This window comes from Saxophila tyrrhenica, assembly GCF_035928015.1.
Source record: "Saxophila tyrrhenica strain CCFEE 5935 chromosome Unknown scaffold_19, whole genome shotgun sequence".
NCBI classification, from domain to species: domain Eukaryota; kingdom Fungi; phylum Ascomycota; class Dothideomycetes; order Mycosphaerellales; family Extremaceae; genus Saxophila; species Saxophila tyrrhenica.
This window is the reverse complement of record NW_027041751.1, coordinates 342,422-368,018: the sequence shown is the minus strand read 5'-3', so window position 1 is coordinate 368,018 and position 25,597 is coordinate 342,422. Positions and strand designations below refer to the sequence as shown.

At 54.4% G+C, this 25,597-nt stretch overlaps 10 protein-coding genes across 10 annotated transcripts; 3 read left to right on the top strand and 7 right to left on the bottom strand.

Annotated features, from left to right (window-relative positions):
* Positions 1-34: 34 nt before the first annotated feature.
* On the bottom strand, positions 35-4,200 carry LTR77_009832 (uncharacterized protein; the record flags this gene model as incomplete). Its single annotated transcript, XM_064807058.1, has 3 exons — positions 35-3,831; positions 3,887-4,099; positions 4,155-4,200. The coding sequence occupies 3 exons, from the start codon at positions 4,198-4,200 to the stop codon at positions 35-37; spliced, it is 4,056 nt and encodes a 1,351-aa protein (XP_064654874.1).
* Positions 4,201-4,848: 648 nt separating this feature from the next.
* On the bottom strand, positions 4,849-5,593 carry LTR77_009831 (uncharacterized protein; the record flags this gene model as incomplete). The annotated part of the gene is made up of 3 exons (XM_064807057.1): positions 4,849-5,026; positions 5,088-5,325; positions 5,377-5,593. The coding sequence occupies 3 exons, from the start codon at positions 5,591-5,593 to the stop codon at positions 4,849-4,851; spliced, it is 633 nt and encodes a 210-aa protein (XP_064654873.1).
* A 764-nt stretch (positions 5,594-6,357) lies between these two features.
* On the bottom strand, positions 6,358-7,692 carry LTR77_009830 (uncharacterized protein; the record flags this gene model as incomplete). The annotated part of the gene is made up of 4 exons (XM_064807056.1): positions 6,358-6,800; positions 6,857-6,935; positions 6,993-7,070; positions 7,120-7,692. The coding sequence occupies 4 exons, from the start codon at positions 7,690-7,692 to the stop codon at positions 6,358-6,360; spliced, it is 1,173 nt and encodes a 390-aa protein (XP_064654872.1).
* Positions 7,693-8,443: 751 nt separating this feature from the next.
* Positions 8,444-9,904, bottom strand: LTR77_009829 (uncharacterized protein; the record flags this gene model as incomplete). The annotated part of the gene is made up of 4 exons (XM_064807055.1): positions 8,444-8,473; positions 8,527-8,638; positions 8,694-9,413; positions 9,474-9,904. 4 exons carry the CDS (start codon positions 9,902-9,904, stop codon positions 8,444-8,446), a joined length of 1,293 nt encoding a protein of 430 aa, XP_064654871.1.
* Positions 9,905-10,769: 865 nt separating this feature from the next.
* On the bottom strand, positions 10,770-11,220 carry LTR77_009828 (uncharacterized protein; the record flags this gene model as incomplete). Its single annotated transcript, XM_064807054.1, has 2 exons — positions 10,770-10,910; positions 11,113-11,220. 2 exons carry the CDS (start codon positions 11,218-11,220, stop codon positions 10,770-10,772), a joined length of 249 nt encoding a protein of 82 aa, XP_064654870.1.
* A 742-nt stretch (positions 11,221-11,962) lies between these two features.
* Positions 11,963-15,757, top strand: LTR77_009827 (uncharacterized protein; the record flags this gene model as incomplete). The annotated part of the gene is made up of 2 exons (XM_064807053.1): positions 11,963-14,078; positions 14,112-15,757. The coding sequence occupies 2 exons, from the start codon at positions 11,963-11,965 to the stop codon at positions 15,755-15,757; spliced, it is 3,762 nt and encodes a 1,253-aa protein (XP_064654869.1).
* A 568-nt stretch (positions 15,758-16,325) lies between these two features.
* LTR77_009826 (uncharacterized protein) lies at positions 16,326-18,116 on the bottom strand (the record flags this gene model as incomplete). The annotated part of the gene is made up of 1 exon (XM_064807052.1): positions 16,326-18,116. The coding sequence occupies one exon, from the start codon at positions 18,114-18,116 to the stop codon at positions 16,326-16,328; it is 1,791 nt and encodes a 596-aa protein (XP_064654868.1).
* A 514-nt stretch (positions 18,117-18,630) lies between these two features.
* Positions 18,631-22,740, top strand: LTR77_009825 (uncharacterized protein; the record flags this gene model as incomplete). The annotated part of the gene is made up of 3 exons (XM_064807051.1): positions 18,631-19,586; positions 19,687-20,158; positions 20,236-22,740. 3 exons carry the CDS (start codon positions 18,631-18,633, stop codon positions 22,738-22,740), a joined length of 3,933 nt encoding a protein of 1,310 aa, XP_064654867.1.
* An 88-nt stretch (positions 22,741-22,828) lies between these two features.
* Positions 22,829-23,727, bottom strand: MRPL2 (54S ribosomal protein L2 mitochondrial; the record flags this gene model as incomplete). Its single annotated transcript, XM_064807050.1, has 2 exons — positions 22,829-23,389; positions 23,446-23,727. 2 exons carry the CDS (start codon positions 23,725-23,727, stop codon positions 22,829-22,831), a joined length of 843 nt encoding a protein of 280 aa, XP_064654866.1.
* Positions 23,728-24,026: 299 nt separating this feature from the next.
* On the top strand, positions 24,027-25,513 carry apm1 (AP-1 adaptor complex mu subunit Apm1; the record flags this gene model as incomplete). The annotated part of the gene is made up of 3 exons (XM_064807049.1): positions 24,027-25,155; positions 25,234-25,367; positions 25,421-25,513. 3 exons carry the CDS (start codon positions 24,027-24,029, stop codon positions 25,511-25,513), a joined length of 1,356 nt encoding a protein of 451 aa, XP_064654865.1.
* Between the last annotated feature and the right edge of the window lie 84 nt (positions 25,514-25,597).

Sequence of the window (25,597 nt, the reverse complement as noted above, 5' to 3'; positions counted from 1 at the left end):
TTGCACGCCTGTACCTAGCCTACCAGTACCAGTTCTAAGCATTACGCAATGGATGAAGCAACGACGACCTCCCTCTCACCTCCCCAGCAGCAGGACTCCCTTGCCTGCTATTCGTTTTCATCGGGCTGCCTAAGCGCGGGCTCCGCGGCACGCTCGTCGCTCTCGTGCCCATCCTGCCTCTGCTCGCTTCCTTGAGCCTCGCGATTTCTTCGTCGCGAAACTTCATCCCTGCCTCCCGATCCGTGAGAAGGGCTTTGAGCTTCTTGTTCTCCTTCTCCAGGTTCTTTGTATAGCTGTCGTAGCCCATCTGTCGTAGCTTCACCTGCTCTCCAGAAGCCCTTGTCTTTGCAATGCCAAGCTCATCTTCTAGCTCGTTGTTCTGAGAAGCGAGTTGTTGCGCACTATTCGACGAGCTCTGGTAGAGGTCACGAACATACGCCAGATCTCGCTCCGCTTGCTCCAATCGCTTCTCTACTTTCTGCTTCTCGAGTACGGCGTCTGCTGCGGCAAGTCGAAGGGCTTCGTATTCTGCTCGCTCGGGCACCGAGTGATCGAGCAGTCGCTCGTTGGCTTCGCGAAGTTGCTGTTCCAGTTCTTTGTTTTTGATGCGTATGGCGCCTTGCTCGTTTAAGCGCTCGACGGCTTTCTGTGCTGTAGCGATGGCAGAGTCTCGCTCTTTCGTCACTTCCACAAGATGAGTACGCTGGTCTTCGTGGCGGTATTGGAGGTCGGACAACGCTTGTTCGTGCTCGTCTAGGCGGCCTTGTGTCGTCATCAGAAGGTCTTGGAGACGCTTCTCCGTGTCCGTCACTGCCGGTTGAGCGATTTCGGCGGGTTGGCCGAGAGCATTCGATTGTGTCGATCTGTCAATCGAGTCACTGACGTGTGTGATGTCGACATCACCGAAGCGGGCGCGCTTGCTGTTGGCAGGTTCCATGTCTTGAGATCCATCTTCAGGTCTAGGACGCTTGTTGTTGTTAGCAACGCCTTGCTCCGTCCACGGCTCGATCTCGCTTTCGGTCTGGCTATCAAGGTCTTCGAGGGTGCCTAGAGCAACTAGTGGCCACTCCGGCGCATTCTCCGTAGTAGTCAGATATTCTGCCAAAGCAGCGGCAGAATCTTTGACGGAGAGCTGTCCTCCCTCCAGCTTGCCGGCTTCAGTCCTTAGCTTGTAGACGCCGTTCACGACGGCTCGTGCCAACGCTCTTTCAGAGAGATCGGCCGAAAGGCAGCGCTCAACATGCTCTACTGTGTACGGCACGACAAGCGAGATGAAGGGGCACCATGCGCCATCGCGGTTACGGAGTGCTCTGATCGTAGCCGTGTCGTGCCGAGCGTGATTGTCCATGGCGATGACGAGTTGTGCAGGCGGAGGATTTTGCATCTCCTGATCGGTGCTGAGCAGTGTTACTCGCAAGCCTTGGGAGCCTAGGGTGTCCTCGTCGACGGCACCTGCATGGTGCGGATCTATGCCAATGCCAGCTAGAAAAGTTTCAAGCATCTGCACAAACCTGCCCGGACTCGACAAAATCACAACATGAAGCTCCTGATCCCTCAGCCGATCAATGAGCTCCTTCAAAAACTTCAACTTCGCACTGCACTTGATATCCCACTCAGCCTGCTGCGAAGCCTCAGTGTCGTGCTGCGTCAAGGTTTCGGCGTTATCGAGATCCGGGTGCATTGCGACATTGCGGGCACGCTGTACGAAATGGTTGATCTCTTGCATAAGCTCTTCGTCTTGATCGGAAGAGGCGAGGAACTTCTCGACCAAGTGGCGATGGAACCATACAGTCTGCGGATATTGATCGCGCTGGTGTCCGAACATGCCGATGGGGATGGTGTAGAGTGTGGCCTTCTCGGGATCAATGTCATCGCCGCGTTGCTTTGCTGGCGTTCGCTCAGCTATGACCGAGCCACGACGCTGTTGGTCATTGCTTGGTGACTCTTGAGCCTGCGGTAAGAGTGTCCCGTACCGCTCGGATGTGTTCATGTCCTCTTGAGTAATGACGGCCAGTGGAGCGTAAGCTGGTACAGCTGAAGGGGAGCGATGTCCATCGCCATTGAGCAGCATCGGTGATGCCAATCGTGCCGGAATGGGAGAAGCTGGCGCGATTGTAGGTCTCGCTGATGCCTGCGGGTTCGAAACAGATTCCTGAACAGCAGGTACAGGTGCAGCAGAAGGTTTCTTCTTTACGGCGTTCTTCCACTTCTCTTCGCGCATGGCTTTGATCTTCTCCTGCAGAGATCTGCCACTCTGGGGCGTGCTTTGGTTGTCCATCGTCGATCGATGTTCTGGTGTTGATGGGAGGGACGGTGGAGGTTGTACGCTATCGCCAAATTGACCAGTCTCGATGCTTTGAGAAGGTGGCTGGCGGAGGGGGCTTTTATGTAGCAACAATGAGTTGTCGACCGGGAGACTGAAAGGCAGAGAATTGATGGTTGAGTACTGTGTGAGTGGCTCTCCACTCTCATACTGAGGTTGCGTATTCGGCCGACTCCACTGTGGATCAGTGTGGAATGCCGGTATCTCCCTTTCACTCAGCTGCAACGATACTTGAGTCTTGAACGGAGATTCCAACCACGAGCTCGAGCCCGGAGCGTTTCTGTCACCAAGCTGATGTTCGTCCGGTACTCTTCGGGGCGGGGCCGTTACGCTGAATGGACTATCCAACGTCGAGCGCTCTTGTGTGGTGTCGAGAAGATCAACGTACTGCTGACGGCCCACGTGCTGAGCTGGATGAGAAGCTTGCGAAGGTTGAGCTGACTCTGACGGCCGATGCAACGAGGTGCGCCCTGCAGCCTGAGCGGACGATCTGCGAGGCTCAGCTTGGACTGCGGAGCTCGGGGCAGAACTCTGCTGCGAGTTGATCTGATTTTGGGATGGCACTTGTTCCTTGCGACTAGCAAGGGCTCCAGGTCGATCAGTGATCAGACGAACTGGGCTACTTCCTCCGGCTGAGGTGTCAACGTTCCGTGGATGTTGAGCCGGATTCGAGACAGCGCTAGACGTTTGCTGGCGTCTGGCGCTCTGGTCCGAAAGGCCGGTTTCACCGCCGTTGATTAATGGCGGAGGCTCGTCTCCAGCAGCTTCTGGCCGCCTCTCTTCAGCTGAAGCCGGGTTCTCTTGAGAGTTGATGGTAGGTGCTGATGGTACTGGCACTCCAGATGAACCCACTTTCTGTGCCTGCGGAGCCGAGGAAGATTTCGAAGTGGTTGTGGTAGGGACGTAGCTCGAAGAGGCGTGGAAGGCCTGCGAGTCCGGGACAACGTTTACAGAAGCCGCCGATATGTTAGCAGGCGCAGACTGAGGCAGCTCGCTTTGCGTGGTTGGCGCAACACTAATCTCTGTTGTGCCTTCGGTCGTACCTGTGGTGTCTACAGGATCCGGGACGTACTGAGATGCCTCAGGCGAGCGTCGTGGCGGTGAAGAAGGTGGGTCGTTTACCTGTGACGAGCCGACCGCTTGATAGGCGCCTTCGTAGAAGCTGGAAGGTGGCTCTGGGTTCTGAACTGCAACAAAGACTTGCTCAGGTAACACGGGCGCTTCTGGGCTGTCGTCTGGTTCAAACAAAGGACTGCCAAGATCCGCAGTAGTCGCAACTTGCTCGGCTCCCGGTTCGGTATGTTGGCTCTCACCGATCTCAGGAAGGTCTTCTGCAGTAGACTGGACCTGATTATCGTCGGCCTGGCTTGCAGGTTCTGGTGGCGGAGGCGAGCTTTCTATGATTTTCCGCGACCGGGCCTTTCGTGGTCGGGGCGGCGAACTTGTAGCAGTCTGAGCAGCAGAAGCAGCACGCGACCTCGCAGCAGCAGACTTGGCCCTTTCTTGTTCTGTATAGCGTCAGCTTCACTGTTCAAAAGGGTCAGGCACTTTCAACTGCTATACCACGGCGTTTCTGGGCCTTCTGGTTCTCCCAGTCTTCAATGGCCAACCTGTTAGCGTGCTTCTTGGGCTCCCAAGTATCTTCAAAACTTTCGCCGGTTTGCTCGTCGTCCTCCCAGCTGATATGGTACTGGTTGGTAGTTTCGCCGATGATAGACCTAATCTTATACTCCTTGTTCGGATCGACGAAGCCGTGAGGGTGCGGCTCTTGTTTTGCTGGATGATTTCAGTACATACTATCAGATCTACCTTACTCGTTAGGAAGGCTTACACTTCTTTTTCTTGGTGACGGATGTTGTTAGCTTTCTCTTCGCCATCACGCGTGCCCCTTGCGCGCAAGGAATCTGGATTGAACGCTATGTGCAGCCATCGTCAGTTCTCAAGCATGAGTATTCAGAACAAGTGCAGTCTGCGCGGAGGATATCGTATACGCACAGAATCGCGTGATGGAGGAGGATGGTCTTCCTGAAGTGAGGTCGTCCGCCAGGTCTTGGCAGAACGTTGCCGATCTGCTTTCGAGTCGTCGTGAGTGGATGATGAAGAGGAAAGCAGTTTCGGAGTGGCAACCACGACTCAGAAGGTCAAAAGATGTAGAACTGTGGTGGTTTTTTGTTAAGTTGAGGTGATGGCAGGACTGTCGGATATAGCATGACTGAAACGAGACTGGTAATGAGCAAGTGAAGATAGGAAGTGACGAGTCACTGAGACCGAGGTGAGCTGAATGACCTGGACGTCGTACACAAACAAGGCTTCTCGACGTGCACATGAGTGAGCCAACAGTGAATAGTATGGTCTTCACGTGTCGCTAACTCGTACGCCACAATGGCTTATCTTCCACATCTCAAAGTACCGTTCTCTCGGCGTACGCTCATGCCGACCTTCTTTCACATTGAGCTACCCTCGCCATCGTAGGCTCAAACAGTGTTGAAATTTAATTCGAACACACAGCTGCATGCTGACGCCGCTTACTCTCTCTGCCCGGGGTGGACCTCCTCCTCAACCTTCTCCTTGCGCTTGCGCTCCAGCTCCTTGATCTGCTCTGGCGGCGAGTCCTCAATCAAGTCGCTGTCCTCGTTGATGCCGGACCACTTGGGCAGGCCGTCAGGGATGTCCATCACACGCTGGGGGTAGAACATGTGGCATCTGAAAGCAAACGGTGAGCTTGGCACGCCCACTGACCAGTCTGTGAAATGCTGGCACTCACCTTGGCTTGAACCGATCCCTCGCCGTCTTGTCCGGGAAGTCAATCAAGCTCGGGAACATCAAGATCATGTTCCTCCCCTCGTCCATGATCGGGCTGTGGCAGTACTTGCAGCGTACTTTGCATGGAAGCTGGTGCTCAATGCTCTTTGAAGTCGGGTCGTACCATTCGAGGTGGTGGTGGCCGTCATGGAAGTTGATGTCACCCTTGTGGAAGATGGCGGCCCATTGGAAGGGTGCAGCTGTAGACGGTTAGTATGAAGCATGGGTAGATTGGATGGGTGGAGGCATACCATGCTGCTTCTGGCACGTCGTGCAATGGCACAGCTTGCTCGCCAACGGCGTCTCTCTGCTCAGCTGGAACTTGACCTCGCCGCAATGGCAGCTACCACCCAAGACCGCCTCGAAGTGCTCTTCCCTCTTGTGGACTCTGTACGGCTCTCTGAACTTCCACAGATCCTTCTCCGGGACCTTCTCGCCTGTGGGTGCTTCGACCAGTTTGTCAGACATAGCGTACGTTCGTTTCGAGACAATGCTTGCAGGAGATGTGATTGGTGCAATGAAGGCTCGTCTGCTGGAGCTTGCAAGTGGTCTGGATGCTAGGGAAGTGATGAAAGGCCTTGACAGTTTGCTGCCGGCCATACGTTTGAATCAAGGGGGGTTTGGGATTTTGAGGCAGGAGCGAAGGGAGACGGGCGTACCTACAGGACATGCTGATCCAGAATTCACGCTGGCGTGACGCGCTGCTGTTGACGATGACAGGTTGATGAGATCATGGATGCCGATTGAGGAGAGATTTCAGCCTCCTCCCCACACAAACCCCTGTCTCCAATGCAAGATTGAGTTTGCAGGGGTCAACGATGGGCCAGATCTCACAGATCTCGTTCCTGGCACGCGATGCTCGGCTCTGCATGGCTTACTCCTGTACCGCAACACGTCCCGTGTTTAAATCAAGGGCGTGCCCTGATTGTAGCAGTCTCATATCCTCGAACGGTGGGCGAAGTAATTTGAGCGAGCATTCTCGCAGATCTAGTCTATCGAGATGGAGCTACCGAGCTTAAAATGAATTGACTTGCCGCTCGAAAGCGCCTCAAGCTCAGAAATCTATACATCAAGCGGCCCAGGAGGGGCGGAAGAAAGGAACAACGTCTTGGTCAAATTCATAGCACCGTCCACACATCCTCTCGAAGACGGTATCGCAAGCCTGGCTGACAATTCGTCACGGAATCGGGTTAACCACTGCTTAAGCCCCTTCATCCAAACTTGCCAAAGCACTAAACGTACTCAACATCGCAGCCGGGCTCCTCCCCTCCAACCGGCGATGGCTGAGGGTGCATCATGGTTCTGAAAGTCGTCGGGTGTACTGGCTTCTCGCCGTGGGTTCGCGTCGGGCGAGGGTGTCGCGTAGGACGAGGGCGACGCGTGGGCTTTACGGTTGTCGCGGCCGCAGTGCTGGTGACGGTACTGACTTCTGTCGCGCCGGAAGCTGCGGTAGTGGGTGACTCGGAAGAAGCTGGCGAGGAGGTTTCATCGGCAGGAGGGGTGGGCTGCGGCGGGCTGATCTTTGTGGTGCCGGTGCTGTCGGAATCATCGGTAATGATGGGTGAGACGACAACGCTGGACGCAGTGCTGGGTGCCATCGTTGTGCCCGTCTCGGCAGAGATGGTGGTCTTTTCGCCAGAGGCAGCAGCATCGTCGCAAGTGAAGACGTCAGGACCTGGGCGAGTATTAGCACATGATTCAATCTCTTTCGACTTGCTAAGCAAATTTTACCAGGGATAGTGTAGCCGCCATCTGGGTATGGCTGGCCCTCGCTGTTGTAAATGTCGATAAAGAGGCCAGGGTCATTGGCCTGCTCATTCGAGATGGTTAACTAATGTCTCCGACTTTTAGGACCCAGCAGACTTACAGAGTAGATGCCTGGAATCGAGTAGGTTTCGGGGGAGGTCGATGCTCCCCCGGACACGCTCAGCTGGGCACATTCCATCTGGAGCCAGTCAGTGAAATACAGGTGCGCGGCAAGGTGTTCGACGAACGTAAAATTGTGCGCTGCTGGGAAGGGAGGCGTTATGCAGTGCGATGATCTCGAAACGGAGCAGGTAGTCACCGTCCTCGACGCAAGTCGGGATCTTGACGCTCTGGAGCCCACCAGCGTCGATGAGGGTATCGACACCCCAAGTCTCGCCGTTCAGGCCTTCTTCTGCCACTTTGAACCAGCCGTCGCCAGGAGCGTTCGATGGACTCTCTGCGGCGTCGGAGACCTTCTTCATGTAGGCCATCACAGGGCCCTTGTGAGGGGAGTCGATGGCTATGTTGTCCGTGTACTCGTCCGCGCCCGTGGCCGTCAGGTCGTGTTTCCATGCTCCCGTCACGGTGTCGCCTGCCTTGACCGGGATGACTTCAGAGGACGAGGCGAAGCCAGTCACCGGTGCTCCATTACAGGCCAGGGAGTCGGAATTGACATCGTCGATGAAATGGTTGTCTGCGGGCATGTAGATGCCGGCGCCTTGCGGGTAAGATTTGTCGTTCACACTGATGGCCTGCATGATGGTGTGTGCGGAGGCCACGCCCAGCGTGGCCAGAAGAGATGTGAGAACCTTGACAGACATCTTGAAAGAATGGAGAAACGAATGAAGACTTGCAAAGTGAGCGTGGTTAGATGGAGGAGGAGAAAGGGTAAACAGAATGGCAGCGCTCCATCATATATCGAGTCGACAGCTGGTCGGGCAGGCATATGCCAGGCGCCTGACAAGACGTGGAAATGCAGGCCGTTCAGGATGCTGCGACTGAAACTCATGGTGCTGCAGCGAGTGGATAGACTGTACTTGGCGCATAACGGTCGTCGACAGTGCGAAAAGCGTTTGCATCTGCATAACACGTAGGCAAGACTTACAACTTATGGTGCTGCCATCGATACACGATACACAGCGCGCAAGCCGTAGACATGAAAGCGAAAGCGAATAGATTTGTCCGCAGTCAACCTTCGACTGATTCTTGAGACCCGAGCGGGAACAGGAGGGCGCTTCCAGATTGTCAAATCTCTACAAGGCCGTCTTGGCAGAATCCTGGCTGGAGACAAGCACACCGCCGAGCACGTGGTCAGTTTAGCGCCCATCACAGTGGCGGATGGACTATGTTTCAAAGGAATCCGTCCGTCGTGCTATCAACGGTGATTGTGGTTTGTACGTGGGATCGTGGATACTCCACTGCAATACTGAAATACCATTGAACATCTTCTTCCCACCTTTTACTACGCATGCTCGCCGCGTCAAGCCTTCCTTGCACGGGTCAACAATTGCGCACGCAACACTGAATCGGGTCAGATGAAAGACTGATAATTGTGTTCGAATTCTCCGCTACTCAATTCGAAATGTACGTGCCGTTAGGGAACTTCAGAATATTGTCAGCAGATGCGGACATTGGAGGGATACCGGCCAACCTACTGAACACTGGTAATAGACCGCGCAAGAACCGTCCAGATACTCGGGTTCTGGCCCAGCGTCGTTCAGTAGGAACGCGCCTACGCCATGTGCGGGCAGCTGCAAGGTCATGTTGCTGCAGACAAAGGATCAGTCCAGTGTTTCGCTAGGTCGGCGTGCTTGAGACTCACCGCACTGCAACCCCCACGTCCTCATGCTTCCACAGATCGTACACAGAATACTGTCTGCCCGCGCGAATCGTCCAGCTTTCAGTCAAGTTGAAGAACATCTCTTGGGGTGTATCTTGCGTGTTCAATATCATGAAGACGGATCCGTAGCTCGAGTTGCCGGACCAGTATTCTGCCGGGTGCGTCGCATTCGATGTGTAGTCCGAGTTGATGCCCCAACGAAACGGGCTGATGTTTTCGCCGACAACGGGATCTTGGTTGATCTTGATGAGGTCGCGGTTTCCGAGGATTTCAAAGGTCTCTTCTGTTGCGGTTGAAAGGTCCGCGCTGATCAGGAGTGGTGATTTGAGTAGTGCCCATGCTGTGAAATGGCTCTTCGACTCCTCGTGGGTCAGGTTACCGGGAGGACTGCCCTGGCCGACGTTTCCGATTTCTAAGATGTCCAGGTCGTTGTGGCCGTAGAAGTCAGTTGCCCAGTACTGGAATGATGCCGTGTCGATGATTGCAGCTAGAGGATACCACGTCGGTTTGATATCGCCATTGGTGCGCCACGACTGTCCAAATCTGCGTCCCCAGATCCATGGCTGCTGCCAGCCCCAGTTGCACAATGACAACTGGAACGTAACGCCAGTTCGACAGGCAAATTCGGCAATCGCATCTGCCATGCGCTCATAGCTACCTACTTGGTTCGTCTGGGTGATGTTATCGGCAGGAATGTCTTCTCTATAATCAGCGACATCAATTGTGCAGCGTTGGGTGCACTACCTACAGCAATTGTCGTACTTGAGATAAGTCATGCCCCAGGAGTACCAAGTCTCCAAATCTTGCATCTCGTGACCGTACGAACCCGGGTACCCTCCGCACGTCTGATAACCATGATCGCCGTACGCAGCAAGTCGCATACCCATCGAGTGAAGCTCGTTCGAAAGCGCCGGGATGCCTTCAGGAAATTTGTCTGGGTCTGCCACCATATGGCCGGATGAATTGCGTTCTTTCATGGCGTAGAAATCGTCCAGAAGCATGATGTTGTATCCCGCGTCCACCAGGCCTCTTTCCTGCATGATCTTCGCCTGGCGTGTAACAAGCGCTGCATCATAGTCCTCCGCAAAAGCGTTGAAGGTGTTGTAACCCATGGCCGGGAGACGGCCAACGGGGCCTTGCAAGCTATCTGCACAGTGGACTGCGGCAGCCAGGGCAATTACACTCTGAAGCATTTTGCGAGAGAGCAAGAAAGGTGCTGATATTGAAGGATTGAAAGTGTACTCTACCTCGACCCAGCATCCGCAGTCCAGCAAGCTTTTTATCAATAAAAATCGTCAAGGACAGCATCCCCACAACCACACATTCGGCATGTGGAGGCACAGCATAGCACAGTAAGAATCATTCCGCGTAGTTACAGTGCAGTCTTATGCGGTGAAGAAAGAGGAGTCCATGTTTGGAGTTCGGAGCAAGGCCTCCGTCCCCGCATTCGGATAGATTGAGGCATGGAAGCGACGGCTGCCGGAAAATCTTGTAAGTGCCTGTTCACGCCAGGGCTGCGGCAGATCGTTTTAATATCATATTCCAGGCAACTCTGCCACTCAGCTCAGATATCTACACCCACCAGTATTTCCCAAGGCAAGAATGGAGCACGGGGTACGGTCCAGTGGCAGCGTAGTGGTATAAGGCCGAACCGAGAAGCATTCCACCATGCGATGTGCACGTGTGATCTGAGAGCTCGACTCCGCGAACATAGTTCACGTTCCCTTCCTGACGAACTGCGCCATAGCAGCGTCGGGCCGGCATTTGAGCGTCGGGCGTCTCAAGGTGTCTGCGGTGAGGTATCTGTATGTCTCTATGAGCTGCGCAAATGGTCGCTGCATTCATAGGACAGTCGCGATACGTCCGAGGTGTACTTCGAGAGACATCCAAACAGACCGGTCGTTTCTAGACGTGCTTGGCAGAATGGAATCGAAGGGCTTTGTCGACATAGGCGCAGGCACTCTTGGTATCTTCGTAACCAGCGTGAACCATATTCGCATCTCGCAAACTCCCTCTTTTCCTTGCCTGACCGTCCCAGACCATGGCAGACAGGTCGCATCAACCCAGCCTCGCCGCTTCCCCCTCGTCATCCCATATCTTGAACTCCTCCTTCTGCTTCAGCCGCTCATCTTTGAGCATGCGGCTATCGACTCTCACATCATCTCCCTCAACTTCAAGCCTGGCTTTAGGTTCCTTCGCCTGTTGAAAGTAGAGTTAGAATCACCCAGATCATGTCTCACGAGTCTCACGGCAGGCCGTTGTGTCCAAGGCCAGGTCAAAGGCGAATGCTTGAAAGCTGAACATGCCTTCGAGGCAAACTCGGCCAGGAAGCTCGCGCAGCCCTTCAGCCTGAAACATAGCGGCGACGCGTAGAGGGGAGGTTGTAGGAACGGTTACATACCTCGATCAAGAAGTGGTTGTCGCAATGCGGGCAGTATTCGTCGCTCTCCTCAAACTCCTCCATATTCTTCCGGAAGCACTTCTTGCACTTTTTGCACGCGAAGGTCATCTCTAGCGTCTGTTTGAGCTCGTGCGATTGCGATTCGCCGTGACATTGCGCGCAGTCGAACCATTGTCTGCAGCAGGGCGAGCGGATGGAGACCTGGGCGTTGAGGATGTGTTTGCTTTGGTATATTAGGACCTGGCGCGTCGTGTATCTCTTCGCGAGTGTGACATGACTTACCACATTGTATCGCTAGTTCGGAAAGACGAAGATGTGGCCGTCTGACGCGGGTCGATTTGTTGGAACTGAGACCTCGAAGATCGACATATAGAGTTTAAGCTCCAGCGGCAAGGGCCTAGCGGCCCGCCAGCCATGTTTCAGATATTCTGGGGTATTCAAGGCGCAGAGGCATGTGCTTCACGACTTCTAAACATTAAGTCGATCACAGGAGACCCACAACATAGGTGGATTGCTTGAACATTCGCAAAGCAATCGGCACATGACGACCACAGACTCCAGTCAAACCACAACAACACTCTCGGTTCCGCCGGACCCAGTAAGCAAACGCTGAGGCGACAAAGCCACCTCACGACTCGAGCAAGAAGACATTGGCGAACGACCGGCTTCGTGGACGCAAGAGCTGTCTTTGCTTAAGGCATATCAAGAGTGGGAAAGCTGGACCCTTCAAGATCAAGACTCGTCGATGGCAAGCAGCGACGGACCACACTATTGAGCTGTAGGCTCCAGTGGGCATCGCAGTCCCAGATGAAGGAGCCTCGGAGGCCACGGCATTAGCCACCTGTGCAAGATGGAGCGCACCGATAGAAAAGATGAATCGTCAATCGGGCCTGTGTCGTCGTTGCGATCGAGGTTTGAGAACCTACAACAAGACAAAGGCACACCACCCGTATCGCCAATCGCCGGTCGACTACCCTTTTCGACAGGACCTCCCCAGACCACGACCAGCCGTCCAACGACCCCGGCGCTAGGAGGCAGCAGTCATGGAGCTAGTGCTTTACCTCATCTTGAGCCGCCCCAGGCAGTCCCACGGTTGCGTACTCCGAACACACCACTGTCGCGACCACATTCCATGGCGTCCACCACACCAACACTCATGTCGCCGCCTCTTCTCACGGTAGACTCACCCCATTCTCCGGGAAGGAAGAACATGTCGGTGGATCTCCGCTCTCCTGACACCACTGCACCGAACCTCACCGCCGCCCCTCACTCGCCTACCAAAGCCCACCATGGCAGAACACTCAGTCGAACGGCATCTCCCGCATTAGAAGCTCGAATGTCCGCCTTCCTGCAGGCAAGCGATGTGCCAAAAGCACAGTCTGACGGTGCATTGACTGCTCCGCCTACACCCGAAATGAGACCACAAAGCCATACAACCAGTGTACCGCCACCAGTCAATCGTGCAGGAAAACCGAACGTGCCGGTCAAGCCTTCGAATTTAGCACAAAAGGCCGACAGCTTAACCGCACCAGAACCAATTGGCGACGTGGTCGACCAAGGTGCTTCGCCATTCAGCACACCGCCGGGCAGTGGGACAAGCTCACCTCGCAGGCCAACTGATGCTAACCGTGGCAGGAACGACTCGAGCGCTTCCCTCACACATCGGATGCGCACCGCTTCAGATGCTTCCTTCGTCGAACTTCTGCGGACCAACTCTGGGTCATCAGTCCCCCGGAGTCGATTCGACTCCAACGCATCTCTCATTGAACGCGCTCGTGCTGGATCGAATGCATCTTTCGTCGAGCCTTCGTCATTACCAGACAGCTGGAACCACCCATCTACCCCTCCGCTTCCAAACCCAGTAACAGCTAGGCGTGACCAGCAGGCAAACGGCATGCCAAGACCCGCGCGGTATCGAACGACAACGGTACCCGAGAGTACTGCAGCTGAAGATTTTGCCGAAGACCGCCCAAGGCTGCCCTCAAGGCCAGAGTTGCAAATGCGGCCCGGGCGAACTAGTCCACCCAAAGCGCGTTCAGGGCGGACCAGCCCGGTCAAGCAAATGTTCGAAAAGCACGCATTTGAGGGACCAAAACGAGCAGTGACTCTGGACGGGGCTCAAACTCCCCCACGCATCCCTGCCAGCAAGCAGATCCAGAAGTCAGCACTCAATCAAGGCTTCGATCGAGACCCAGCCAGCAGTGCTCCTGCACCCAAGCCCTCTGCTAGCGTGCCTCAACCTGCACCACCGGTGCCCGCGCCCAGGCGTTCAATGGACCATCGGAGGGAGATGCCAGCTCCGGCTACCATACCGGCGACTAAGCCTGCTGCAGCGCCTGCTCCCCTACGAGCTAATGGCCACTCCCACGATGACCAGGAAGATTACCAGCTCTCCGACTTCACTGGGTCTCAAGCCACTGCGCCAAGTGATTACCCAGACTCCTCCCAAGCAAGTCGTCGACCGCCGAAGTACAGAAAACGGCCATGGCAGATTCCGACGGAGTACGACACTCGGACGTTTGCCGTCTGCGGAGAGTACGTGTGCACAACAGGACACCGTACTAAAGTGTGGAGTCTGCGCACTGGCGAGCTACTAGTCGACATGGAACACCCAGACATTAAAGTCAGCTCACTGGTTTTCAAGCCGGCTGCATCGGCGGATGACGAGGGCAGTCGTATCTGGCTTGGTACCAGCGTTGGCGAGATCCATGAATTGGACGTTCCGTCGCAGGCGGTCGTGAAAACCAGAACAAACGCGCATACCCGCAAAGAAATCATCCGGATATTCCGATACGCTTCAGAGCTATGGACGCTGGATGACAGCGGTGATCTGAATGTCTGGAAGTCAGACCACACTGGTTCGCTGAGTCTTGACTCTCAATTCACGAGCTACCGCACAGTCAGAGGACACACTTATTCGATCGTGCTTGGCAAGCATTTGTGGCATGCGGCCGGGAAAGAGATACGTGTGTTCGCACCCAGCGCTAAGTCAGAGACAGAGTTCCAGGTTGTGTGGAACCCTCTCTCCCAGTTTGGCACTGGTGAGGTCCATTCTGGTGCAACACTCAGTGCAAAGCCAGATCTGGTATACTTTGGTCATCAAGATGGCAAGGTCAGCATCTATAACAGAAACGACTTCTCGTGCACCGCAGTGGTCAATGTAAGCATGTACAAGCTCAGCTCGATGGCTGGAGTTGGAGAGTACCTTTGGGCTGGCTTCAACACCGGTATGGCATATGTCTACGATACTTCGACCATTCCTTGGACAGTCAAGAAGGATTGGCGAGCGCATGAGAAACAGATCTGTGGTATTAGCGCAGACCGATCCGCCTTGTGGAAGCTGGATCGCTTGCAGGTTGTCAGCCTCGGCACGGACAACCTGCTGAAGATCTGGGACGGTATGCTGGAGGAGGACTGGTTGGAGGCTCGAATGCAGGACCACGACAGCGAATACTGCTCGTTCGACGATCTGACCGCCGCAGTGTTGACATGGAACGCTGGCGCCACGAAGCCGGGATACCTGCAACACAACAAAGAGGACAACAACTTCTTCCGGGAATACATCTCCTCTCGACAGATACCTGACATCTTTGTCTTTGGTTTCCAAGAGCTGGTGGATCTTGAAGACAAGAAGATGACAGCCAAGTCTTTCTTCAAGAGCAAGAAGAAAGATGCCAACGAGCAGGAGCACATGGGCCATCAATATCGCACATGGCGAGATCATCTTACGAGATGTTTAGACGAGTTCACGCCTAGCTCGCACACCTATGTGCTACTACACAGCGCCAGTTTGGTTGGACTCTTCACCTGCGTGTTTGTCAAGTCCAAACTTCGAAGCCGAGTCAAGCATGTCCATGCCTCGGAAGTCAAGCGAGGCATGGCAGGATATCACGGCAACAAAGGTGCTCTCATCGTCCGCATGGTCCTAGACGACAGCAGTATTTGCCTCATAAACTGCCATCTTGCCGCTGGCCAGACACAAACCATCCATCGCAATAACGATGTCGCGGCCATCCTGGAAGCAGAGACCTTACCCTCGTACCCGCTCAGCAACGACAGCGTAGCACAACACGCAGACGTCTTCACCTCGGGCGGCGACGGCAGCATGATTCTCGACCACGAAATTTGCATCCTAAACGGCGACCTCAACTACCGAATCGACACCATGGGCCGAGACACCGTCGTCAAGCACGTCCATCAAAACAGCCTCGGCCGCCTGCTCGAGCGCGATCAGCTCCTCCTCACCAAGAAGCGCAATCCCGGCTTCCGCCTTCGAGCCTTCCAAGAAAGCGAGATCCGCTTTGCACCGACGTATAAGTACAATCTCCAAAGCGACGACTACGACACTTCCGAGAAGCGCCGAGCGCCCGCCTGGTGCGACCGTATCTTATACCGCGGCATTGGCAAAGTCAAGATGGATGAGTACAAGCGCTGGACGCTGCGCGTGAGCGATCATCGACCTGTCAGTGGACTGCTGAGGATAAGGGTCAAGACGGCGGATGAGGCGAGGAGGGCGCAGGTGTGGGAGCTTTGCCAGCAGGAGTTCGAGGTGGTGCGGAAGCGGGTGGCGAGGAATGTGCAGTTGGAGCATTTGGTCGGTGTGTTGGGGTTGTCTGGGACGGAGGCTAAGGCGGCTTTGCGGTGATGAAGAGAGTATGAGATAGGGTGGTGTAAGATGAAGTATGCGGTAGACAGAGCAAAAACCAGACGTCCTCATATTGTTCTACAGATCCTCACATCTTCTTGTCTTCGATAAGGTCACGCACGATTTCTCGCTTCAGCTCTGGTACTGCCCTTCGTGTGGTCGTAGAACGCACCGAGCCGGAGATCATCTCGTCAGCCTTCATCCCTTCGCCGTCTGCAACTTTGCGATGGCGTCCTTGATCTTTCGGTCTTCAGTGCTCCGGTGGGCCTCATGCTCTTGTAGGAGTAAATTCCTCACTGCATTGTCACGGTTTGCGGTTCCGGACCTTCAACGCAGGCCGCAAGGTGTGAGTGTGATGAAAACTCGAAATCGATGCATTTGCTCATCTGGCTCACCGGAGACTCGCCGGCATAATGCAGCACACTCCTTGAGCTTTTCTGCGTTCGAGAGGCCTTCTGTGCTTGCAATAGTTGCAGTCAGCTAGCCTTTCGATGACGAAGTCTCCGCCATGGTCTTGATCAGATAAGCCTGCTGATATTAAGACAAAGTTTCCGTGGCCGAAACAAATTTATGTGGCAACGTCCTTGCTCGGATGCAGGTATGAGTAGTATTCGCGCAGTGGGCTCACCACATTCACGGCAAACTCCTCTCTCCACTTGTCGTCTTTCAGCAGCGCTGGCGATTGTTGCAACGTCCACTTGACGGCTTTGGCGTACTCCTCGCCAGCTTCACCTGTTGCATCGTCAATCCATTCACAGGCAACGGTCTGCCTGATGATGGGATCTGCTTTGAGCGCAGCATACGGTGAGTTCAGAAACATTGGATGCTCTTCGAGGCGGCGTCCGAAGCAGAGCTCAAGTAGAACTATCCCGAGGGTCGAGAAGGACCTGTCCTTCTGAGAAGTCAAGGTGTTGCTGTTAGACGGGTTAATGTTGGCCAGGATATACGGCTCGCCATGTAGTGTCAGGACGCTACCATTGCTCTCCGTGGGGAATAGCACGTCTTCAGACGTCCATGCGGACTTCAACCACGGCGTGGAATGCAGCTGTAAGTGAGACGAAGCAAGCGTGAGTGCAATGCCGTATCTTTGCACTCGGGTCAGCTTCAAGGCGGCACCTGGAGATAAGAGGTCTGCGAGCGACGTTCCTTGGGAGCAGCAGACCTTTTCTACTGCCGGGTATACTGCGTACTCATCGTCGCCCTCCGTGACGCGGCCTAAGCATTCTTGACCGTTCGCAGTGGATGTTGCGAAAGCGGCGCACAAGCCGTGGTTCTGGAGAAAAGGTGCAGTGGAGGGCGTAGTCGTTTGATGTGCTTGAGGCACGGTAACCGATGTTGCTTGTGCTGTCCGAGTTATTGTAGTGGTGTTCCGGCCTCTGCCAGACCTAATTGCCAGGACAGAGGAGTTCGCCAGTATCGAGACGGTCGGTAGCTGGCCCGCAGTAGTCGTACTGCTGGTTGGTCTTGAATGTCTCTGTGGAGCTGGAAGTTGCAACACGGGCGGTATATCGCTCAACTCAATCTTCACAGCTCTTCTGCCGTGGCAAAATGGAAGGACGATGCTCATGTGCACAAATCGTTTGGGATGTTGCTGGAGCCAGAGACTCGCACAAGACCGGCATGTGCAATGCCACGTATTCTTCAACAGCTTGAATATGTTATCTGCATGCCGCCAGAAATTCAACATTCTCTGATTGATGGCCGGCTTCTGCACTCGAGTCTGTTGCTTTGTGAGAGCAGACACACGATCCGAAGCTGCTAGCACATTCTGCAACTTGTTGTTCTGGCTCTCGAGCTCTTCTAGCAACTCTTCTCGTTTGGTCGGCGCAAAAGCATACTTCGCTCGCTTTGCCTGGAAGCAGACATAGTCGTTTGCTCGTAGGAGTAGCTGATCCTGAGCCTGTTGTGTCGGAGTCGACGCTGCTAGGGATTTCTGTTGCTGCCTCAATCGCTGCTGGAATTGGTCGTCATTGACGCGACAGGCTTCACAGAGTGCCGCCGTAGTCTCTTGCATTTCCTGCAGTATCTCGATGTATCGTTGGTGACAGTCGCCTAAGCGGTCCTCCAAGGCCGTATCTACATGCTCCACACCCCAGTCCGAACTACCTGGATTCGCGAGCAGTCGCTCGTACTCGATTCTATCCACTACATCGTCCCGAAGTAGTGGTATCAAGAGCTCCTTGAGATTCAGCCGAAACCAAAGTTCGCAGTCTTTGACCTTCCCCAAATCTTTCTTGTGGGCCCTTCGAATCTTCACAAAGGTACCTGCGACCTTCCTCGTCTGCTCGTGGTGTTCCAGAGCGGAGATGCATAAGGGCAGCGCTCCAAGGAGCACGCCTACAATCTCCACGCCACTCATGCTCGCTACTTGCGATCTGTGCTAAATTCCACCGCTCTTACATCGTCTCCAATCACCTGGACTCTGACCACGCGGTCGCAAGGACGTCCTCAAAAGCCGGCAGGATTGGGAGACGCGAACGAGACGAGGCGATCCCAAGCTCGCTGGAGCACGCTGAATCTTTCGACACTCGCACGACCCGTCGTGGAGGGTGTGCACGCCGTACAGATGGAGGGAAGGATTCTGCGTGACGATGTGGAAACAGGTAGGAAATGCTATGCTGCTGGAGAAGAGTCCGTAGCCTCGACCAACCTACTCCACCTCGCGCCTAGCTGAAAGGACCCTGCAGACGCCACAGCCTTGCGCTGGATCGGTCTGTTTGACACTTACCTTTGGAAGTGATACAAGAAACCTGAATAGGAGAAGTACCATTATTTTCAAGTGTTCTAGCCTAAGGAAGTGCATGAGATGAAGTCAAACCAAAGAGTGATGTGGGTCTGCCCTGAGCCGGCCGGAAGCAAGGTTGGGACCGACCATGGAGCAGGCTTCTCCAATACATGAAGCGGCTCAAAACTGCTTTATCAGCTTCGACACACTGCTTGAACAATTCCCGAAGGAGGAACTGTACCGTAACGCGGTAGAGGACAACCATATACGCTTCCGGATCTGGGCTGGCAACCTGGGTGCTGGGCAGCGGTTGCCATCACGAGCTTCCGCAGATTATCGGTTACGAGAAGCTCCAGAGGTAGCCCAGCGGATACTAGAAGTGCTCGAGGACATCTGCGAGACACACGATGAGCTTAAAGCCGCCGTGCTCGAAAACCACCCGGTTGTTGACGACGGCGAAGAGGACGGCTCGGAGGGAGATGTGATCCAGGATCTATGCCTTTCAGTAGGCGACAGCATCACCAGTCTGTTGAAGATATCAGCTCTGCTTAGGAAAGCCACCACTAGAGACCGCTACGCCATTGCAGCAGCTTCGAAGCACGATGTCCTGCCGTTGGAGTACGCTTCGTTTGACCGGACCCATGTCAACGAGAAGTTACCCAAGGTTACCCAGCAGCCATGGCTTTGGACACGTCTGGCAGAGGCTATCACGCAGCGGCGTAGATTCCTGAGATATGCCCAGCGTCACCACAGGCGGATTGCAGACCGTCGTCCACCAGAAGGAGCTTTACGTTTGGAACCGCAGCATCCAGCGCCTCGCATTTCATATCCTCATTCTCACGGTCACACTCTGGCTACCGCCGGTGTCTCCACTAAAGCATCTACGCTGCAGGCTGACAGAGTTGAAGCTATGGCCTTTATGAATCTGGATGACGACGAGCACGACAATATCTCGGTGGCCACAACCTTCATATCAACAGCCTCCGGCAAGGAGTCTACTCGATCTCAAGTGGTGAAGCTAGAGAGCTTGACAAAAGACCATGAGCCTTTTGAGTGTCCTTATTGCCGCGGCATGGTCCACTTCAAGAGTCAGAAGGCCTGGCGGTATGTTCTCTCTCAATCACTCCGCAGAAGTGGAGCGTTCTAGCACTGTGCCTTTCCTCCAAGACTTCTGATCTTGAATCTCGGGCTAATCGTGGTACAGAAAGCATGTCTTCCGCGACTTGAGAGCCTATGTATGTACCTCTCGTGACTGCGACTCTGGTCTTTTCGAAGACAAATCAGCCTGGTTTGATCATGAACTGGAATCGCACTGGCGAGTGTGGATATGCCTTGCTTGCTCCAGCAAGACCTCACACTCCAGATCTGAATTCGAAGCACATCTGCAGAAGGTCCATGGATACACAGATACCAGGGTCACTGCAAGTATCTCGAACGCCAGCTCTCGCCCTGTGGCTGAGATCATCTGCACAGCTTGTCCATGTTGTGACGACTGGCCCGAACAGCTCGGCATACCATCGGAGCAGCGGGACACCACAGCAGTATCTCTAAATATGTTCAGACAACATCTCGGCAGCCATCAGGAGCAGCTAGCCTTGTTTGCGATCACGTCGGACTTCGAGAAAGAAGTAGACTCTGATTCGAGTAGTGATGCTTCTGGGCTGTACAAGGAAGAGGTAAGTTTTGGCCGAAGTTCTGGTCTTCAAACAGAGGTTGAAGCCTCAATGTTGAGCAGCCCGTTAATATTTTACAGGCCCTTCTTGAGTGGCAAAACCACGTCAATCAGACGGATTGGGAGATCGAGGAGACAGAGTTCGAGTGTCCCGTGTGCCACGATATCGTCACGGGTCCGGCCGCCCCGTTGCCTTGTGGTGACACTATGTGTCGCAAGTGCTTCGCCCAGGTCACAGACCTTGCCGACGGGATTCGGAATCGCAGCGATATCAATCGCAGCGCGGAATGCCCGACCTGTGGCGCACCGATCGTCTCGCTCGGGAAGCAAGGTTACCATCTTGGGGCCAGCGACGAGATCAGCTGTATATGTGGGTACACGGACGAGGATGGAGGGTTGGTTGCGTGCAACTCGTGCAGCAGTTGGCAGCATCATGGGTGTTACTACCCGGGATATGAAGGCACAACGCTGCCAAATTTTCTCCAGTGGCAGCATTACTGTTTCGACTGCCGACCTCGAGACGGAGCCGACATTGACATTGGAGGAGCGCGTGACCGGCAAGCAAACAGGAGGAAGGCCGAGATCGCTGGTCAAGGAAGTCAAGAGCCAACTGTGACAAAGTCGCCTCCAGGTCCTTCGCTGAGAATGCCTAGCAATGCCAGGGAGCAGGCAGAACTCGAAGCCGAGGCCCAGACCGATCACGGCGATGTACAGATGGAAGACAGACATATCGGTGATCGCCTACAAAACATCATCGCAAATCAGACATTGGAGCAAGCGCACGATTCCCAAAGCGTAGATCCTTCGAAGAAAGATGGCAGTATTGCACCTCACAGGCCGTCGTTGATGACTGCAGTGGTGGACGAGGAAGAACAAGAAGAAGACACTGTCCTTCCACCTCACGCCCTCGAAAAGGAGCCACTCATGAATGACAATCCACTGATCACCGAGTATCTTCTTTCACGCAGCGTGGTCGTGACCCTGAAGGAAGCGCTGTTAGGAGCTGTCACGACTGGCGCTTCTGCCTCAAATGGTTCCGCGCCAAAAGAGCGGCTTCGAGGTGCATGGGAGCGGCTCGAAGCAGCTCGACAAGCTTGTGAGGATGCTGGCGTCGACGCAGATGGCCTTTGGGAAGCCGGCTATCGGGCTGCCTATACGTCTGGGGAATACCTCGAACCAGGACGAAGGATATCACGAAGCCCAGCTTTTGACCACGATCTGCCACCCGACCACATCAGAGTCCTCTCACGTGCGCTCTTCGTTGGCGGCGCTGGTGATACCCAACACCAACAAGAGATTCAAGACCTATTTGGAGGCTATGGTACGGTGCAGAAATGTATAGCGGACCGCGATAAGCGCCTGGCTTTCGTGAAGATGACCACACGTGAGCACGCCGTTAATGCCAAAGAAGACTTGCAGCGTCTCGTGATTATGGGTGTTGCTCGCAGAATCAAGTGGGGTATCGGTTTCGGTCCAAGGAACTACCACAACTATTACAAAGGCGAAAGTATCGTTCCAATCGTGGAGCTTACCGACGCTGACATCGAAAGGCTTATTTCCGCTGAGTATGGCGGCACAGGGGGCCAGCCAGTCAGAAGCGGCATGGTACTCGAGGAGCCCGACATGGTACCTGGAGGCTTCAGCAACGTGGTGTCTACGAGCGAGACCACGCCGGAGCAGCCCGACTTGCGCGAGCTGGACATTGCACGGTCTTCTTCTCTAGAGCGACAGGATCCAGCGGCCAGGACGACAGATGACTTGCTTCTTGCTGAATACTGCAAGAGACGCGATGAAGCCCTTGCGGCGCGAAGTCAACTTGATGAATGGTTATCACGTTGGACCAATCGACGAGTTCCTTTTCAATACTCGCGTTACAGCCAAAGGCATCTGGCGCTTGAGAAAGCATGTTACGATGCCGACTTGGCCGCTCGAGAAGCTTGGAAAGCATGCAGCAACGCAAATATCAGCGCTGCTTCTCTCCCCCAGGCAGCCTGGGGCTTCAATGTTTACAAATCGATTGATTGCAGCAGAGTCAGCTGTCCAAGGTGGTTCGCCAGCAAGGATACATTGGAGAATCACCTGTCTAATGTCCATGAAACCGACGAGAATGGAAACACACGGCTGGCCGAAGCATGTAAGGCCAACGATCTGGACGCTGTCCGCATGTGGATGGATCAAGACGCTGAGCAGCTCGAGATGGTAAACATGTTCGGTTGCGGCCCGCTGCACATTGCTGCATTGAATGGCTACCCGGCGATCGTCTCCTTCTTGCTGGACCTCGGATGCAATATTCACGTTGCGAACGACAACGGAGACACGCCTATGACCGATGCAATCGAAAACGGGCAGGGAGCGGTAGTGGAACTTATCCTTGATGCCGCTATCAATCCATTACGGCGGGCTGCAAGAGGTCAGCTTTCTGTCGATGTGGATTACGAGGGTCATGTTCACGCTCCAGTTATTCGTGCGGAGCTCAAGGCTGCTATCAACAGGTTGCACGACGCTGAAAGCGACGGACGCGACGACAGCAGTTTGCGCAGCGGACGCTTACACTTGCGTTGGACTGAGGCGAATGGCGTGAGATGATGGTTGATACTACTTGCGAAAGGGCGCAGTGATTGCACGATTTGTATGAAGGGAAGTACATAGCAGCGCTGTACTCGGGATCTACGGTCTACTTCTTCGCCTTCCCCCCCTTCTTCCCACCTCTCTTCATCGTCCGCAGCTCCGCGTTCCGCGCTATCCTCGCATTTCGCTTCCGCCACGCCGCGAATCTATCACCAGGCTTGAACGGCCGCACACTCCGCGCTGCTTTGCTCCGCTCTGCTGCCCGCCCAATCTCCCAGTTCGCCTGTCGCCATTGGTGACCTGGTCGCAGTGTCAAGGTCGTCTCAACCCATCTTCCGTCTCTTCGCGTGCGAATAGTCTTCGTTTGGCGCGCTTCTTGCGGTTGATCGCGGACGATGGTGGCTGGAATAGCTGCACCTGAGGACTGTTCGGCGGGTGAGGACGGCGTCAGATCTGTGAGATCGCCGGCAGTCTGTTCGGCAACGGTCGAAGGCATCTGGTATGCTAGCATCCCCAATTTCCGCCGGCGCACCGCGTTGTGTGGCTGAGGAAGGCTGTTGCCGCGCTCAAAGACTACTCCGATGAACTTGCGCTTGGGATGCTGGACGGGGTCGGTGTAGAATTTGACGTAGCCTGGGACTTGTGCGTGGATAGTGTGATCGCGACCCTATGGCCAAAGATTAGCATTAGATATATAACCTCGAACTGGGTGTCTTAACATACCATGAAACATCCATCCCCAGGAAACCACAGCGTGCCTCTCTGCTTGAACAAGATATTTCCAGGCACCACGTACTGCCCATCCGCCTTCTTCGCTCCTAATCGCTTGCCTGCAGTGTCTTTGGGGCCGTTTGCTCGTCCTTGCGCTTGATGGGAAGCATTCCGCCGTCCTGAAGGGGTACTTGGCTGGGTAGAGATGCGGAAGCTTGCCAGGGCCGACTCGAGTGCTGATAGCGCTGCAACAGACGGCACCTGGTGGGCGCGGTGGAGGCTGTGGAGCGCCATCGTCTGATGAACGTTGTGAGCTCGTAGTGTAATGGCTAGAAGAAGATATGAGTAGAGGTCGAGATGAGGTTGGTCGAGAGTTTAAGCTTGTCTTGGCACCTCCGTCTTGAAGGCCGCTGACATTCATATGCGCTCGATACTACATACAGCGCCAAACTACCAAGGCAAGTCGAACGGTTGAACTGATGTTGTGAACAAGTTTCCACGACAGGCTCTGGGGATAACGACATCTCTGGATCTCTCGAGCATAGCGGAATCAAGCAACGACCGGGCCTTGAGCCCACCGATTCACCAACACCATGGCCTCCGCGTTGTTCTTCCTCGACTTGAAGGGTAAGACCCTGCTGGCACGGAATTACCGAGGAGACATACCTATGAGCGCGGTCGAGAAGTTCCCCATCCTACTCAGCGAAGCAGAAGAAGAATCATCCTCCGTTCCACCATGTTTCTCCGACGAAGGCATCAACTACCTATACATTCGACACAACAACTTATACCTTCTGGCTCTGACGAAACGGAATAGCAATGCTGCGGAGATCTTGCTTTTCCTGCACAGGGTGGTGGAAGTGTTCACAGAGTACTTCAAGGAGCTGGAGGAGGAGAGTATCAGGGACAACTTCGTAGTGATCTACGAGTTACTGGATGAGATGATGGACTTTGGGTACCCGCAAACGACAGAGACGAAGATCTTGCAGGAATACATCACGCAGGAATCACATAAGCTGGAAGTCCAGGCACGGCCTCCGATTGCTGTCACCAATGCCGTATCATGGCGGTCAGAAGGGATACGATACAGGAAGAACGAGGTGTTCCTTGATGTGGTCGAATCGCTCAACCTCCTGGTGTCGTCCACTGGCAATGTGTTGCGGTCAGAGATTCTTGGCGCCATCAAGATGAAATGTTACCTTTCTGGTATGCCAGAGCTGAGGTTAGGACTGAACGACAAAGCAATGTTCGAGACTACGGGTAGAGCAACAAGAGGCAAGGCGGTGGAGATGGAGGATGTCAAATTCCATCAGTGCGTGCGACTGTCACGATTCGAGAACGACCGGACCATTTCTTTTATCCCTCCTGACGGCGAATTCGAGCTCATGTCCTACCGCTTGAATACGCAAGTCAAGCCTCTCATCTGGGTCGAGTGCATTGTGGAGTCACATAGCGGAAGCAGAGTCGAGTATATGCTCAAGGCCAAATCGCAATTCAAGCGGAGGTCAACCGCGAACAACGTGGAGATCAACATTCCTGTCCCTGACGATGCGGATACCCCACGATTCAGAACGAACATCGGTAGCGTGCATTACGCGCCAGAGACCAGCAGCATCGTCTGGAAGATCAAGCAATTCGGTGGCAACAAAGAGTTCCTGATGCGAGCGGAACTGGGTTTGCCGAGTGTGAGAGGAGACGAGGAGAGGGGTGGTGGTATGATGGGTGAGTTGTGTACCCTCCTGCGGAGAAGCCTGTGCTCTGCAATATTAGAACTTCGGTTCACTAACGCAATTCTTATAGGCGGCTTCGGTGGCTCGATGGGCGGTGTTGGCGGTTCTGGCAAAGCGAAACGACCCATTGGCGTCAAGTTCGAGATCCCGTACTTCACAACTTCAGGTATTCAGGTGCGGTATCTGAAGATCATAGAGCCCAAGGTACGCATGCCCGAACCACCAATGACTTCCTGGTGCTGACTGTTGTCCCTTAGCTGCAATATTCATCACTACCATGGGTGCGGTACATCACACAGAGCGGCGATATTGCTGTACGATTGCCGGATATTCAGGGCTTGACGGGCTAGCGATGAAACTTCAAGACACGGATTTGAGCGTTCATTGCACGATAGCCATGACTACATACTGTCATGTTGAATTTGGCGGGCATA